This window comes from Salmo salar, chromosome ssa01 (assembly GCF_905237065.1).
Source record: "Salmo salar chromosome ssa01, Ssal_v3.1, whole genome shotgun sequence".
NCBI lineage: Eukaryota > Metazoa > Chordata > Actinopteri > Salmoniformes > Salmonidae > Salmo > Salmo salar.
The window spans coordinates 43,669,475-43,687,274 of record NC_059442.1 but is presented as its reverse complement, the minus strand read 5'-3'; the positions used below and the strand labels follow the sequence as shown (position 1 = coordinate 43,687,274).

Here is a 17,800-nt window from a genome sequence, read left to right as displayed (position 1 = left end):
TTAGGTCTGAAGAAGCAGACGGATGAGCACCTGGCCCTGACAGTGTTGAAGCACTGGGAGGACATCCCCAGGGTGGGCTGTAAACTGATTCCAGAACATGTGGAGACCAGGCCACTCCTCAACCCTGACAAGCCTGGGATCGAACAGGTAGGACAAGTGTTAAGGTTGTGCTTGCTAACTGCCTGAGTGCCTGCTTCAGTGTCTTTCAAACAATCCAGCTGGTGAAGGTTGTAAAGCAAATCTGAAGTAGAGTAGAGTGAAGTTCACAATCTGATGGGGAAATATGATTATACTCTTAGGTAAAGTATTTATTTTTAAGGCAATCTCGGTAGAAATGGGTCAAATAGAGAGGTTCAAGACCCTTGTGTGACATCACAGTAAAATAGATGGATGTATTGCAAAAGGAAATAGTAAAATGGTAATATACTGGGACAGATGGGTTAGTCTGTTGACATCTGAGGGGTGGAATTAAGATTACAAGGTTAATTTGACGATGCACTTGGAGTCTAGTACAAATAGGTGGAGGCTATATGTATATGCAGTGAATTTTTACATTTTCCAACCAGGGGAGGGGGGTGGTAAAATAAAAATAAAATAAAAAAGGGGATCAGAAATTATGCAACTAATGTTATTTTATAAACTAATCTGTATGCTAGTTTCAAAGCAACAAAAAAAAGAATAAATATATAAAATTAACAAAAGTTCACATCTTTTTCACGTGAAGGTTCTGTAGGCCTTAATATTTAGGGTTGATTTTAGTGTTTTGCGTAGCACAGTTTCGGGGGGCGGGGGGGGGGCCCTGCTTTGCAGGGGCTGCAGGGTTGTGTGCCATGACAGTGGTTCAATTGTATCACATCCCAAGTTTGTCTTTGTGTTTCTCTATGTGTAGGGGAGGATTGAGATGTGGGTGGACATGTTCCCCAAGGATATGCCTGCACCTGGACCTGCCATTGATATTTCACCCAGGAAACCAAAGAAGTATGTTCTAGTACAATGTAACGTGCTTTTAAAAACATTTAGTGAGATCATTTGCAAAGTAAATTCCCCATGTTATATGATCAGATATATCACATTACAGACATATCACTTAAATCATTTGTTTTTAATACTTTGTCTGGTGGTCGGCAGGTTTGAACTGAGGGTGATCATCTGGAACACAGACGAGGTCATTCTGGAGGATGATGACATCTTCACTGGAGAAAAGTCCAGTGATATCTTCGTGCGAGGGTTAAGAATGTTTCCTTTGAAATATATGTTTTTCGAACTTCAGGGTGTATCTTGTACTAGATATTTAAACCATGTCTTCTTCTTCTCGTTCCTCTTCTGTCATTCAACAGCTGGCTGAAGGGCCAGCAGGAGGACAAGCAGGACACCGATGTCCACTACCACTCCCTGACAGGGGAGGGTCTCTTCAACTGGCGCTTCATCTACCCCTTTGACTACTTACAGGCCGAGGAGAAGATCGTCATCTCTAAGAAGGAGTCCATGTTCGCCTGGGACGAGACTGAGTATAAGATACCTGCTCGTCTCAACTTACAAGTCTGGGATGCTGATCACTTCTCTGCAGATGATTTTTTAGGTGGAGTGATTTGATTTCCCTCTATTAAAAATTCACCATAACGATCTTCTAGGCTGTAGATGTTGGTCTTTCTGTGAATATAACGTTTCAGACTAGGGCTACAGGGAATTGAATTTCCCTTGATATAATATTTTACTTTTTTAAATTTAACTTCAAATTCTGGGACATGGACAATACTGTTGTGGCAGTCATAACACAAAAATCAACATATCAACAACAACAGCTGAGAACCCTTCATGCATATCAAGTAAATATGTATGATGTTTATGTCTTTCCTAGGCGCCATTGAGCTAGACCTGAACCGTTTCCCTCGTGGAGCGAAGACAGCCAAGCAGTGCTCCATCAACATGGTGCTGAACGAACAGGATATTCCCATGGTGTCCATCTTCAAACAGAGGAGGATCAAGGGCTGGTGGCCCTTCCTGGCCAGAGATGAGAACGACGAGTTTGAACTCACGGTATGACTCAGAGGGGTTGGGTTTAATGCGGAAGACACATTTTGGTTGAAAGCATTCAGTTGTACAACTGACTAGGTATCCCCTTTTCCCTTTTTCTTATGTAATGTGGACTTGATTAAACACATTCAAGTATACACTTGTCAAAATGGTGTCTTTGATTCAACAAAACGTAACAATTGAGTTACACCCTGAAGAAACTGAGTTAAATATTGAACAGATCAGTCAAAATATAAAGACTTACTTTATATACTGTATGAACCACAGTGTTTAGGTAGATATGTTGTTTGTGTCTTTGCAGGGGAAAGTGGAAGCAGAACTGCAGCTGATGACTGCAGAGGAGGCTGAGAAGAACCCAGTAGGTGAAGGACGCAACGAACCTGAACCCCTGGAGAAACCCAAGTAAGAGCACCATTCACCCGTTATCACTACCACTCTTTAGGGTCCTTACACACTGAGATAACAAATACAGTGGAGCCAACTCAATGTGTTTCAACGGGGAAGGTGCATTGGAGTGGGGAAGGGGCAGTTGCATGATTTTGCGTCATGAGGTTGCCCTAAAACAACGATCTACCATGCGGTCGGAACGCACCCTCGTCGGAACGCACCCTCGTCGGAACGCACCCTCGCCGGAACGCACCCTCGTCGGAACGCACTCGAGCATAGTGGTTCATTTGATTTAAAATAGTTACAAATGATGGACTAAAGAAAGGGTATTTTATGAAATTGCTTCGACCAAGTACCGGATTTGACCAGGGATCATCATACTTTGCAAGGTAAGTTACTAAAATACCCTTTATTTTTTCCATAATTTGTATGGATTTTTTCTGTTCACAGGAAACCGGCATTATATCTTATAGTCATATTTGCTAATCCTCTGTTTGTCTGTGTGATGGCCTTAGGGCATCAGTGTGGTCTAACCAACCAACCCTATTTTCTCTCCCCCAGCCGTCCAGACACAGCCTTCCTATGGTTCCTCATGCCTTTCAAAGCCATCAAAAACCTCATCTGCAACCAGTACTTCTGGCTCACGGTCAAGTTAGTGGTGGCCCTGCTGCTGGTGCTCATCCTGGGCCTCTTCATCTACAGCATGCCTGGATACATGGTCAAGAAACTAATGGGCGCTTGAGAAGTGGAAATTATTAAAAGGGATAGTTCAGCGATTTAACATGTATTTAGATATTTGTTTCCTTACCTTGGAAGAAGTCGACAAGGTGTGACTGCAATTCACACTTTGGTTTTGTTTAACTTGCCACTGTAAACAAGGTGAACTATACCTTTAAGAAAAGACTGCTCAACAACTTCTCAACTCCGTGCTACATTCAACGACTTGTTTTCCGGAACAAGCTCTCCTCTTCTTACGGAGTCACATGTTTTTGCCATGTGACAAGACAATCGTACACACACACACCATGTATCGTAAATAAAAGTAACAAAACCACGTCCAAGTAGAAATAAATAATGTAAGAAGTCAGATTGATGATGTATTATATATACACATCCCTTTCCAGGACCAGTTCAACGACATAAAGTAGAAAATGTTTTAATAGTGTGGTGTTGCGGAACACTTCAATGTACAAAGTCAAATGTTTGGTTTGCAATTCAGATTTTGTTCTTGCTTGAAGTCATGATGTATTAGCCTTCGTTTGCATGGAATTACTTTTCTTCGGCTGTTCACATGAACGTGTATTTGAACGTCTTTGTTCAACAGCGTGCAGCAAGTAGTATATTATATATGCTCTGTTGTTCGTGAATAAACTAACAAGAACAATAACTGATACAGTTTTCTTTGACACTCCATACATTTGAATCCAATACATCAGAATCCAATACAATCTCAGTGTTTTCAAATATATCTTAGTAAGAAATGATGCATCAATATTATGTACCAACATTTCAACTAAAAATGTGTTATATTTAGTCAGGATCTTTATTAGATTATTATAAGACATTAAGGTGCCATACATGCTTATGCCAGGTCTTACAATGCGTTATAACCCACTGTACCACAAACTATTCTACTGTCATCAACTTTACTGCAGTCAAATGGTAATAAAGCAACACTATTTTCTCTCCCCCAGCCGTCCAGACACAGCCTTCCTATGGTTCCTCATGCCTTTCAAAGCCATCAAAAACCTCATCTGCAACCAGTACTTCTGGCTCACGGTCAAGTTAGTGGTGGCCCTGCTGCTGGTGCTCATCCTGGGCCTCTTCATCTACAGCATGCCTGGATACATGGCCAAGAAACTAATGGGTGTCTGAGAGAGAGGGTTGTGTCCTTTGTCCAAAATCATAGACAGACGTATGTATAGCCTACCATGTTTTAAATGCACTGCCTACTTTGTCTTCAGTGGAGTACATTTTTTTGGTGTACCTTGATAAGCAAACATTGTACAATGCAGCTCATTGAGACTCAACTTGATGTCTGAGAGGTTGTTCTTGTCTGTTAAGGTCTACGATATCAATAGGCAGTTAGGTTTCAGCCCTACACACCAGACCTGGGTTCAAATACTATTTTAAATAATTTCAAAATGTTGATACTTTATCTTGAAAATGCTTTGCTTGTCTTCAAGGACCAATAAAATAGTCAAACTCTGAATCCCACCCATCTGTTGCTCTAGGTAGTGTTTTAAAGATTTTATATAGTATTTTAACCCAAATCTGCTACACATAGACCTATGTATGTATAACCTACTATGATTTCAGTGGAGTGTATTATTTGGTGTGCCTTGATAGGCAAACACAGTGCTGTGCAGTCCCTTATGGCTACTGGAAAAATGTTTGACTTTCTTCACTAGTCCTATGCTCTGCAGCCAATTTGTGTGTGTTGATGTGAATTTAGGCCTACTTCCAAAAGTTATAGAGTTGACATGATACTGTAGTAACACATAGTTTTAACTTACTGGCCACAGAATATTACACTAGCTACCAGGAGCATATGTATGTCCAATTTACTTCGAAGGATCTTAGCTTTATTTTATTTCAAACATAATTATTTGAATTGACAATACTGTATTCAATTAAGAAGTTTATTAAATTTATTAAATATGTAGTCTATTTACTGATATTTTTATTGTCTGTAGGCCTAACCCACCACACCACCAAAAGAATGGACCTATTGATAAAAACGTTTCGTAGGTTTACAATCTCTCAGTTCTAAAGGTTGATTTAGATATTTTATGTTATTTACATTAAGATAATAGACTGATAATAAGCATGCTTACATTGGCTTCTGTCGAAAATATTTAAAGTTTGGAGGATGCGGGCATCGATCCCGCTACCTCTCGCATGCTAAGCGAGCGCTCTACCATTTGAGCTAATCCCCCGGATGGGTGCACTAGCTCCTGTACAATATAAGACGCCGCTGCTGTTGTGTTATACTTTTGTTACAAGCATTGCCTGTATTGGTGTGAGTAGTACGGTGGTTTGACGTTCATATCAGAAATTGTAGATCCATGTTCTTTCCTCATGGATGTTTCTGGCTGATCTACGAAATAAATATAACAATACAATTCATTTTACCACTGCAACACATTGTGGAACAATACTGCCCTCTACAGTCGTTGAATGGAAACGCATTGTCTTTTCTGGGCCCTACCATTGACAGTCGGCCCATAGTGCAGTGGTTCCCAACTAGGGGTACTAGGACTGCTGGAGGTACTTAGCCTATCCACAGGGGATACTTGAGAAGACTCATGAGACCATAGGCCTACTGGTAAAATCCAAATGAGGGGGTACTTCAGGTGTACTCCGGGCAGAGCAAAATCCAGTTGGTGGTACAGTAAGTAACCAAAAAAGGTTGGGATTCACTGCCATAGAGGGCCAAGTGGGGCCCCACCATAGCCCTTCTAAGGTTTTCTGTGCGCACAATCTTGTAGCCAAACAGAAATAAACAATAATATTATAACAGCTTATTTCACAATAGTTTATTTACTTAATAAAACTCAAAGAGATGAGAGTTATGCAAACAATGGTATACAGTCAACGCGCGAGAGAGAATGCAGGTCAAATTCTATTGCAGATGGCTGTTTGCATTGTAAAGGCAGTAGTACAGGGGAAATGACTTATATTCCTTATGATGCTCATGACGACCAGCATCATTTTGAACTGGTCATAGACCCCTAACTAACTCTGTATGTCCCAAATGGCACCCTATTCCCTATATAGTGCAGTACTTTTGACCAGTAGTGCACGATATACGAAATAGTGTGCCATTTGGGACGTAGCTCTGACTTCACTGTTCACTAAACTCAACCTGCAATTCCTAAGACTACAGATGAGCAATACATTATAGCAAACCAAAAGTACAAACACAGCAAAATTAGCAGCAGAAACGTGATATGGTCAAATCAAAGTAAATCATTTTTTTCAGGCTCTTTTAAAGCTGAAATCCGCATATGGGAAAACAGCACCACTGTTCGCCCCAGCATGTTCATGTTTGTTATTGTTTTAATTATGAAAGGGAGGAGAGGAGCATCCAGCATCGTGAAAAAAAAACAGTGTTCGTTGTTTGAAGTAACTTCTTTTTGGCATTTCTGTTTATATGGCAAACAGACGTGTCAGTTTCACCATTACGGATTCCAGCTTCAAATAACACATTTTTACAGTTAAATTAAAAAAATATTTTACTGCCATTAATGTCAGCCTACATAGTACCTCAGGTATTGTTAATACCAAATTAAGTTCAAACTCATTATACATAATAAATACCATGGCATAAAACCAGATACATCTGACTGAAGACAAAATCTGCACATAAAATAGTTGGCAGATATATTGCCCATTCACTGTCAATTTATAACAATCTCATGCTCAGATACAGCTAATCAAGAATGAGTACAGTCAAAGAGCATTGATCGTATCCTATGCCCTAAATGATCATTTCTTTACCAATTTCCTTTTTTTATGTGTTTTCCCTTGATGTTACTACATGCCATCAACTAAAAGAAAAAGCTTTTTAAGCTGTTACACTGCCATCAGCAAAAAATTACAGTATTGTTTAATTTTCACACATTTTGCATCAATTGTTCTACTATTTCTTAAATCAAATCAATAAATAAGATTGACAAATGAAATATAATTTGTTGTCATAGACCATTTTGTTAGAGTTTAAGTATGACTCTTGTGGTAACGGGTAACCTGTAATACAGTAACATGCACAAGCTGCTTTCTATAGTCTGGAACAAACCCAAAATGAGGTTTCGAAAAAGCACGAGTCAAACCAAAAAACTAACTAACAAATGCATTCTGACAACTACCTTATTTCAAAACCGTTCCTTTTTTAAAATCACATTTACAACTCTGAATGAATTGTGTAGGCCTAACATCCTCATTAATATCACATTGGTTTTGTTCATTTTTCTGTGTTATACTATGTGCCATGCTGGAACGACTAGGATATGTTCTGTTATTGTTGCCTCTACTGTGTCATTGGGGAGGAGGGAGAGAGGAGTAGGTTAGGACACTGAGAAGTAGAGGTGTATGTACAGTAGATAGTCAGGGGGAAGGGGGGGGGGAGACAAACATATATAAATATGAAGAGAGAGGAAGAGAGGAAAAGAGAGAGAGAACAGGAATAGGATAGAGGTATTTATAGTGTGCAAAAAGAGGGACAAAGGAGAGAGAAACAGAGGGACAAAGGAGAGAGGCAGAGAGAGGGTGAATATGGATGGACATAAGGGTTTAGAGGAGGGAGAGGAGGGATATGGACAGAAGGTATAACAGGCTCAGTATTCATCCTGGTCCAAGTGGGCCTGTTCATCAATCTCGTCATCATCTGGAGCAGCAAAGCCGTCCTGAAACACAAAATACAGATATCATCAGATTTACAGCGTATGTTGATGATAGCCCACAACCCCTAATATTTGATACATGAGAGAGGAATAGATCCAATTAAGGATAGCTCAGGGCTGCACGTAGATTAGTAAAATTCTTATTAAAACTGTAGCATCTCTAGTTAAAAAAAAGAAGCCTATTCTTTATTCAGTTTCAGTGTTGTGACCAATGATGTATATGAACACATTGAATTATACTGTATATGTCTGGGTTGTGACAGGTACCTCTGTGGCGTAGAGAATGTCCATGATCCTGGAGAGGTGAGGGTTGGTGTCACTCTCGTGTTCCTGACAGATCAGCTCAATGTCTCTCAGCTTACTGAAGTAGAAATCTCTTTCCTTCTCTAGTCCGTCCACTGTCAACTTCAGCTCCATCAACTACACAGACAAGAAAAGGTTGTTTCAAACACATGGGGAATAAAAAGTTCGATGTACAGTGCCTTCGGAAAGTATTCAGACCCCTTGCCTTTTCCACATTTTGTTACGTTACAGCCTTATTCTAAAATGGATTAAATAAAACATTTTCCTCAGCAATCTACACACATTAGCCCATAATGACAAAGCGAAAACAGGTTTTTAGAATTTTTTGCAAATTTATTAAAAATAAAAAACAGAAATACCTTATGCATGTCAGAGCAAAAACCAAGCCATGAGGTCGAAGGAATTGTCCGTAGAGCTCCGAGACAGGATTGTGTCGAGGCACAGATTTGAGGAAGGGCACCAAAACATTTATGCAGCATTGAAGGTCCGCAAGGACACAGTGGCCGCCTCCATTCTTAAATGGAAGAAGTTTGGAACCACTTAAGTCTCTTCCTAGAGCTGGCCGCCCGGCCAAACTGACCAATTGGGGGAGAAGGGCCTTGGTCAGGTAGGTGAACCCAATCGAACATCTCTGGAGAGATCTGAAAATAGCTGTGCAGCGATGTTCCCCATCCAACCTGACAGAGCTTGAGAGGATCTGCAGAGAAGAATGGGAGAAACTCCCCAAATACAGGTGTGCCAAGCTTGTAGCATCATACACAAGAAGACTTGAGGCTGTAATCAATACCAAAGGTGCTTCAACAAAGTACTGAGTAAAGGGTCTGAATACTGATATTTCAGGTTTTTTTTAATCAGTTTTCTTTATCATTATGGGGTATTGTGTGTAGATTGATGAGGGGGAAAAAACAATTTAATACATTTTAGAATTAGGCTGTTACGTAACAAAATGTGAAAAAAGTCAAGGGGTCTGAATACTTTCCGAATGCACCGTTGTACTCACTGAGTACTACAAACTTATGTTAGTTACATGCTTACTATACTTGAACTAAAATTACATTTTGTTTCCTAATATGCATGAAATATACCTTTTTATCCTCCTCTTTTTTGGATAAGTCCCAACTGAGTCAAAAATTAGGATACAAACTCTAGTGTGAACTTACACTCACACTTCACATTACAAAGACCAGAGCATGGATGTAGCCTACAGCCAATAAAACCTGATAACTGAGGTGAAACTAATACAGGACACCTTAACTCGTATTGAATACTGTCAATACCACATTAGTACATTAGTATGGCCCAAGAGTTTACTTCTCCAATGTAGAGTAAGGCCTCCTTACCCTCCCTGGGACTCTACCTGTTGATTTAGCTCCATGAGTTCCGCGTCGCTGCCCCCATTCCGCGCCAGGGCCGGGGCCTTCCTCACATGCACGGTGGTGTTCAGCACCCTCTGGGGCGCGGGCATTATCTTGGGCACTGTGGGCGACATCCTCTGGGGGCCTGGAATGATCAGATAGTGTTAGGGCTCTATTCAATTTGTAAAGCTGAAGCGTTACAGATTGTGCGATAGAAATGTAAAGGTCATTTCCGATTGAGCCGACATATGGAGCATATGCAGTTTACCGTGAACGCAGTCTCCGCTAACGCAGAAACATTGCCTTTAAATTGCAACCAGGCTGTAACGCTGAACTTCCGTGGTACTGATTGAATGGAGTCCTTAGTGTTGCAGTGCAGGTTTACTGTTATAACATTTAGGCCGGGATTCAATCCAAGGCGCGTTATTGAGCAGCGCGCTATAACAGACTCTTAAAGTGAATTTACAGTGAACGCGATCTCCGCAAACTTCGGGGGGGAAATGCCTTTAAAGGGCACATTGAGGGCTCTCTAGTGCGCTGCTCTGTAATGCACCTTGGATTGAAACCCAGCCATACTCACAGTAAATGTCAACAAAATACTATTAAACAAATAGTGGTAAAGTAAAAGTAGTAGAAATAGTAGTAAATACTAGTAAACATAGTAAACAAACGCTCATTGTTTGTCACCCCATGCGATCAAAGCCATGGATACTGCTACTACAGTGTTTCAACGAGAACCCATGTTGTAAGCATAATGTTGCGCCAGTGGTGTAACACACACGAGCTATATTACTGATTTTAAGAACCGATGCTGATTTATTTTCAACCTTAATACTATAAGACAATGCACAAAAAAAGTTTTTTTTTTACACATTGCATGTCTAAGATCAAGGCTTAAAACATCTCTGTTAGTACAAAGGGTCCCAAAGGGGTGCCCCAATTATTAATTCACTCAATATAAAATAACTGGAACAATTTTATTTATAAATTGAAAATAATGTATTTGTGTTCAAAAAGTCTGCTAAAGGTACTGTGAAGATCACAAGAATACCGACACTGACTCCCAGCGCTACCTTTCCTTGACTGTTTCTAAAACACCAGCCTGTGAAATGACCATCACAGAGCTGTCATCCAGTGGAACATGCACAAACAGACCAGTTGCTTGCATAGCGCTGTGCGTGTTTTGAGCCATCCAAAGCTCAATCAGCGAGCCAATTCCATTCAGAAGAGATATAACCATTATTTTGGGGTTACCTGGAGGACCATGAGTTCTCTTTGGTCTGTGGGAAAAGTGATCACCTGGATTGGGGGCGGGAGCCATGTCTTGCCCCTGTCTGGCTTGTAGAGGGTCGTACTCCTTCCCATCATAGTTGGCGTCGAAGAACTTCTTGAACCACTGCACGAACTCAAAGTTGTCCTGGAACTTTCCTTTTACGAGCTTCTCGACAGGAATTATCTGTAGGAATGAGAATAAACGTTTGAAAGCTTTTTGAGAGATGAAAATCTAGAGGCTGGCTGAAGTCACAGACACTAATTATTTTTGTTATGATGATACATGCCTTCGTAAAGTATTCATACCCCTTGACTTATTCCACATTTTGTTGTGTTACAGCCTGACTTCAAAATCTGCATCGCGGATGTTCAGCTTTACAGCCTGACTGAAATTTAAAGGCATTGTTCCCACTTCAGCAGAGACTGTATTCACGGTAACTGCTGCATATGTCGGCTCAATCGGAAATGACCTTTACAGTTCTATTGTGGAAACTGTAACACTTCAGCTTTACAGATTGAATAGAGCCCTAAATAGATGTATTTTTCACCCATCTACACACAATACCCCATAATGACAAAGTGAAAACATGTTTTTAGAAATGTTAGCACATTTATTGAAAATCAAATACAGAAATATCTAAATGACTTAAACATTCACACCCCTGAGTCAATACATGTTAGAATCACCTTCGGCAGTGATTACAGGTGTGAGTCTTTCTGGGTAAGTCTCTAAGAGCTTTGCACACCTGGATTGTACAATATTTGCACATTGTTCTTTTTTAAACTCTTCAAGCTCTGTCAAGTTGGTTGTTGATCGTTGCTAGACAGCCATTTTCAAGTTTGTTATAGATTTTAGGCCACTCAGGAACATTCAATGTCGTCTTGGTAAGCAACTCCAGTGTAGATTTGGCCTTGTGTTTAAGGTTATTGTCCTGCTGAAAGGTGCATTTATCTCCCAGTGTCCATTGGAAAGCAGACTGAGACAAGTTTTCCTCTAGGATTTTGCCTGTGATTAGTTCTATTCTGTTTCTTTTTATCCTTCCTAGTCCTTGCCGATGACAAGCATACCCATAACATGATGCAGCCACCACCATGCTTGGAAATACGAAGAGTGGAACTCGGTGATGTGTTGTGTTGGATATGCCCCAAACATAACGCTTTGTATTCAGAATGTAAAGTTAATTTCTTTGCCACATTTTTTGCAGTTTCACTTTAGTGCCTTATTGCAAACAGGATGCATGTTTTGGAATATTTGTATTCTGTACAGGCTTCCTTATTTTATTGTGAAGTAACTGCAATGTTATTGATCCATCCTGAGTTTTCTCCTATCACAGCCTTTAAACTCTGTTTTAAAGTCACCATTGGCCTCATGGTGAAACACCTGAGCAGTTTTCTTCCTCTCCGGCAACTGAGTTAGTTTATCTTTGTAGTGACTGGGTGTATAGAAACGCCTTCTAAAGGGTAATTAATATCTTCACCATGCTCAAAGGGGTATTTTTTTATTTTTACCCATCTACTGATATGTACCCTTCTTTGCGAGGCATTGGAAAACCTCCCTGGACTTTATGCTTTAATTTGTGTTTGAAATTCACAGCTTGACTGAGAGACTTTACAGATAATTGTATGTGTGGAGTACAGAGATGAGGTAGTCACTTGAAAATCATGTTAAACACACTATTATTGCAGACAGAGTAAGTCCATGCAACTTACTATGTTTTTAAATTTTTACTCCTGAACTTATTCAGGTTTGCCATAACAAAGGGGTTGAAGACTTATTCACTCAAGACATTTCATTTGTAAAAATGTCTAAAAACATAATTCCACTTTGACATTATGGGGTATTCTGTGTAGGCCAGTGACACAAAATGTCATCCATTTTAAATTCAGGCTGTAACACAACAAAATGTAACACAACAAAATGTGGAAAAAGTCAAGGGGTGTGAATACGTTCTGATTTGTAACATTTTATAGATGATGATAAGTAGATAATAGTCTGACTTTGTCGACTCCCATCCTCTTGAAGGCAGCCTGGAGAACTTTGAAGTTGTGTATGAACTCATGTTCCAACTTGGCCTGGAACTTAACCTTCTTTAGCAGGACACAGCCTGGGAACAGCATGTCCATGAACTGACAGTACGCTGCACCTAGAAGGTAAACAGAAGGAGAAAAGGTGCATACTGGTATAAGACAACACAATTCAAATCTCATCTCATCTCATCAAATGTAATCTCCACTCATTATTTGAATGGGTTTGTTGAGATCTTGAGGTCCATCTCAGCAGGTAAAACTGGTAGAAAGATGTCATGATTATAACCAAATTACAACCAGTGTAATGATGCCATTTCAACCAGATTTTCCCAAAGGGATAATGAAAGGACCCATTCAATTTACATTATTTTGGAGATGATAGAACAACTCGTATGTTCTCTAGGTGGAGATAAGGAACCGAAAATAGAGAACTTTGGAGGCACAATGCAATCACAAGTGTCAATGGTGTGCGTACTGGGAGCGGAGTCAGGTGCAACCTCCATCCGATATGCCAAAGTGCAAAAACGCGCAAACAGTCACAATAATAAAGTACAAACAAATAAACATACCTCGTGAATATAAAACACGGAAATAACGCACACCAGAAAAAGCGCGTCAAAAATGATACCTAACACGAAACAATCACACACAAAGGCATGAGGGGGAACAGAGGAATAAATACACGTAGTGTGATTGGGGAAGGAAAACCAGGTGTGTTGGGAACAAGACAAAATGAATGGATACATGAAAAATGGAGCGGCGATGGCTAGAAAGCCGGTGACGGCGGAAGTCGTGACAACAAGGCAGGAATGGAGACCTACCCGAGCAGAGCTGTTCTATCTTGGTGTAGGTGAGGTGTAGGGAATCATTGAGCCAGGCCAGCATATCATGTCGGCTCAGGGTATCACAGGACACAGATGTGGCGTGCACATTCACAGCCATCTTCTATACCTAAAGAAAGAAAATACATTACAAGAATTAGACATTCACTGCCACACTTTATACATGAAGAATGAAAAGGACATTACAATTTGACATTCACTGCCAAACATAAAACATTGCAAAGATGTTAAACTGGGTTGTATTTTTAGCAGTGCTGCAAAACATAAAAGGACTTTTGTCGTTAAAAATAGAAGGAATTCAAGGATCTATTGTAAACAATTCAAGGAATTCATACTTTGTTAGAGAGGAGAACATGAGGGTTCCTTACAGGGTCACAAAACATCAGCAAAGAGGGCTTCCAAAACTTGCTCTGACATGGTCTACACTACAGCCTTGACTACAGGTATTTGTTTGTTTCACTACAAAACAGGAATGTAAATAGAAACTAATGCATGCCTACTGTTGAAGTGAACACTACACCTTCTGGGCCAGTTTGATGTTGCAGGAGTGATTTATTTTTAACATTTAATCTTCTGTTGTCACAATAATCCTCTCAGATAAGACAGAAGTTTCTAGTGCTTGAGAAAAGCAGCACAGACAGACAGGACGCATCTCGTAGTCAGTTTAGTTGGTGTCTGCCTTTCTGCTGTTTTAGGAATACAAATGTATTTCCTAGGATACGTTTCTAGCAAAATCTTAAATGCATAAACAACAATCGCTCTTATTACTACGGAGAAATCACTGGCACTGATAATAACCAATCAGATTTTTTTCTCTCGCGGCTATCACCTGACCCAGGATCTGTGGATACGTGCAGAGGAATTGGCCATGTATTGACATATGTATGACCTGATCAAAATAAATAACATAGAGTAATATCATCACCTTTTTGGAAATGAAAAAAGAAAAGGCATTAGCCAACGTAACGAGTTGCATGTAGAAAGGTTAGACTACACTGTACATATTTGTATGACGTTTAAATTATGGGAGTATAATGTATTCATATTAATGAGTGATCAGTCTGTGCCGACAGAGGAGAATGGCCTAGCTCTTTTCTCATTCCTGCCCTTGCCCTCAGAAACAATATAAATGATTGCATAGCGATATACAATACTTGCACCTCAGAGGAGCGTGCATTGAATAGCACTAGCCTGCCTATCTGTCAAAATCCCAGGGGGCCGCACAATTAGGTAGGACATTGTAGCCTATTACGGACAGTAGGACTACTCCACCTACCGCTAACTGTTTTATAGAGGGCTGTATGTAAAGGGTTATTAACACCTGGGTTTATAATACAGTCATGACTATTCTACTGTAATAAAAGACCAATTACAAGCAACCATAAACACCACAGACACTATCGTGGGAGGAGTCAATTTTATTCTCGTCTCTAAACCCTATTCTATTCTAGGCCTTTACAGAACGGTGCGCAATCTCACTCTATATAAGGTTCACAAAATATATTACTTTATTCAGTATTTATACGCAGTAAATTGATCATTTATAGCATGCTCAGAGAACAATACATTTGCCCTATTTGTACTAGGTGTAAAGAAACAAAACCCTGCAATGTTACAGTTGCTATCCAAGGAACCGGGCCCCCTCTGCAGGCCTCTCGGAATAGAGGACTGTCACTGTAAACGAAATATCCTCACTGAATGGATAAGAGGCACCATATTATGCCATAAAAATGCAAAAGGCACGCATAAAATGTCTAATTTGCTAAGGCAAATGCAGTGTTTGGGTAAAAAATGCATTACTCACTGTATTCCGAGAGCTATCTTTCTCTGTTGTTATTTCGCTGGCAGTATTCCTATGCTCCAATCCTCCGCTGTAGCTGTTGCCAGAGCTTCTGCGCGGTGCACTGGTTAGTAACGGCCCGCCCCCACTACTTCATCAGTGCTATCCGGGATATTTGGGACGTCCCTACCGTAAACCTCAGGGGTGAAAGTAAGGCGGTACGGTCCGGTACGGCGTCCCGGCAAAATAAATAGTGAGCCTATCACAATATTGAAAACAAAATGTCAAGAAAAATGTAGGCTGTTACACCCTTGTTTATCATTACCGTATGTCAGAGGGCGAATGGATTGAAAACGGGTGGTATGGCTGCAACCCGGTCTCAGCGCATTTCGTATTATTCTGTACGTAAATCCGGGAAACTAATAGTTACTTACATACATAGGCTAGGGGTTAGGGTTACGTTTAAGTTTAGGAGTTAGTATAAGGGTTTTAACCTGTTTAGGATAGGGGGCAGTATTTTCACGTCCGGATAAAAAATGTACCCGATTTAATCTGGTTATTACTCCTGCCCAGAAACTAGAATATGCATATAATTTGATTTGGATAGAAAACATCCTAAAGTTTCTAAAACTGTTTGAATGGTGTCTGTGAGTATAACAGAACTCATATGGCAGGCCAAAACCTGAGAAGATTCTATATGGGAAGTGCCCTCTCTGACCATTTCTTGTCCTTCTATAGCCTCTTTATCGAAAATAGAGGATCTCTGTAACGTGACATTTTCTAAGGCTCCCATAGGCTCTCAGAAGGCGCCAGAACATGGAATGAGATCTCTGCAGTCCCTGGGCGAAAAACAGTAGGGCTTTTGGAAAGTGGTCGTTCTGAGAACAATGACACTGGTGCGCACGTGCATGTGAAGACTCCATTTTCTATTTTCAGTGTTTGAATGAAAACAAGGTCTCCCGGTTGGAATATTATTGCTATTTTAGGAGGAAAATCTCATAGAAATTGATTTTAAACAGTGTTTGACATGCTTCGAAGTACGGTAATGGAATATTTTGAAATTTTTTGTCACGATACGCGCCGGCGCATCACCCTTCGGAAAGTGTCTTGAACGCAAGAACAAAACGCAGCTATTTGGATGTAACTATGGATTATTTGGAACCAAAACAACATTGGGTGTTGAAGTAGAAGTCCTGGGAGTGCATTCTGACGAAGAACAGCAAAGGTAATCCAATTTTTCTTATAGTAAATCTGAGTTTGGTGAGTGCCAAACTTGGTGGGTGTCAAAATAGCTAGCCATGATGGCCGGGCTATCTACTCAGAATATTGCAAAATGTGCTTTCACCGAAAAGCTATTTTAAAATCGGACACCGCGATTGCATAAAGGAGTTCTGTATCTATAATTCTTAAAATAATTGTTATATTTTTTGTGAACGTTTATCGTGAGTAATTTAGTAAATTCACCGGAAGTTTTCGGTGGGTATGCTAGTTCTGAACGTCACATGCTAATGTAAAAAGCTGGTTTTTTATATAAATATGAACTTGATTGAACAAAACTTGCATGTATTGTATAACATAATGTCCTAGGAGTGTCATCTGATGAAGATCATCAAAGGTTAGTGCTGCATTTAGCTGTGGTTTTGGTTTTTGTGACATTATATGCTAGCTTGAAAAATGGGTGTGTGATTATTTCTGGCTGGGTACTCTCCTGACATAATCTAATGTTTTGCTTTCGTTGTAAAGCCTTTTTGAAATCGGACAATGTGGTTAGATAAAGGAGAGTTTTGTCTTTAAAATGGTGTAAAATAGTCATATGTTTGAAAAATTTACGTTTTTGGATTTTTGAGGTGTTTGTATTTCGCGCCACTCTCTATCATTGGATATTGGCGAGGCGTTCCGCTAGCGGAACATCTAGATGTAAGATTAAGGTTAGGGTTAGGGGAAAGGTTTGCTAAAAGGTTTAAGGTTAAGGTTAGGGGAAGGTTTAGCTAACAAGCTTAAAGTTAGGGTTAGGGGAAGGGTTAGCTAACATCCCGGCTAGTGTAACCAGTGTGAAATGGCTAGCTAGTAAGCGGGGTGCGTGCTAGTAGGCTTTTGTGGAGCGATGGTAACGATGCGTCGTGGGTGTCAGTTGTTGATGTGTTGCAGAGGGTCCCTGGTTCGAGCCCAGGTAGGGACGAGGAGAGGGATGGAAGCAATACTGTTACACTAGCAATGAGGAATCAGCCCAGAAGCGGCACTCTTCCGGGGGGCCGGAACTGATTGAATCGGTCCGGAATTGGGTGTCGGACTCGGCCCGGAATCAAAATGAATGACCGCCCAGAATCAGTCCAAGTACATTGGGCCATTTCCGTCTACCGGAATTCAGCCAACTTTGCCGGCATCTTACCAGAA

The 17,800-nt window shown here is 40.3% G+C and overlaps 2 protein-coding genes and 1 non-coding gene across 4 annotated transcripts in view; 1 reads left to right on the top strand and 2 right to left on the bottom strand.

Annotated features, from left to right (window-relative positions):
• LOC106603637 (otoferlin) overlaps positions 1-5,037 on the top strand; it is a 35,980-nt gene extending 30,943 nt beyond the window's left edge. The window contains exons 35-41 of the mRNA XM_045694958.1: positions 5-147; positions 890-978; positions 1,129-1,227; positions 1,338-1,579; positions 1,859-2,037; positions 2,336-2,436; positions 2,983-5,037. Coding sequence (XP_045550914.1) covers positions 5-147; positions 890-978; positions 1,129-1,227; positions 1,338-1,579; positions 1,859-2,037; positions 2,336-2,436; positions 2,983-3,163 — 1,034 coding nt within the window. The 3' untranslated portion in view covers positions 3,164-5,037. The remainder of the gene's footprint in view (positions 1-4; positions 148-889; positions 979-1,128; positions 1,228-1,337; positions 1,580-1,858; positions 2,038-2,335; positions 2,437-2,982) is intronic.
• A 250-nt stretch (positions 5,038-5,287) lies between these two features.
• On the bottom strand, positions 5,288-5,360 carry trnaa-agc (transfer RNA alanine (anticodon AGC)). Its single transcript has one exon. It is a non-coding gene; the product is annotated as a tRNA-Ala (tRNA).
• A 585-nt stretch (positions 5,361-5,945) lies between these two features.
• Positions 5,946-15,679, bottom strand: LOC106603641 (microtubule-associated protein RP/EB family member 3). Of its 2 annotated transcripts, none has more exons than XM_014197546.2 (7): positions 15,431-15,679; positions 13,606-13,735; positions 12,755-12,900; positions 10,739-10,940; positions 9,487-9,629; positions 8,094-8,246; positions 5,946-7,829 (listed from the first exon to the last, which is right to left on the bottom strand). In XM_014197546.2, the coding sequence occupies exons 2-7, from the start codon at positions 13,724-13,726 to the stop codon at positions 7,761-7,763; spliced, it is 834 nt and encodes a 277-aa protein (XP_014053021.1). In that variant the 5' UTR covers positions 13,727-13,735; positions 15,431-15,679; the 3' UTR covers positions 5,946-7,760. The 2 variants fall into 2 exon arrangements, with proteins under 2 accessions (XP_014053021.1, XP_014053029.1); XM_014197554.2 differs by having other exon boundaries at positions 10,784-10,940.
• Positions 15,680-17,800: the final 2,121 nt, after the last annotated feature.

Bases quoted from the DNA above. Each gene is read 5' to 3' on its own strand.
- LOC106603641 (XM_014197546.2), bottom strand. From the start codon at position 13,726: ATGGCTGTGAATGTGCACGCCACATCTGTGTCCTGTGATACCCTGAGC. The intron at 10,941-12,754 runs GTCAGACTATTA...TCATTCCTACAG, and splicing joins AGAGGATGGGAGTCGACAAA to ATAATTCCTGTCGAGAAGCT. The intron at 7,830-8,093 runs GTACCTGTCACA...TTTGTGTTTCAG, and splicing joins ACATTCTCTACGCCACAGAG to GACGGCTTTGCTGCTCCAGA.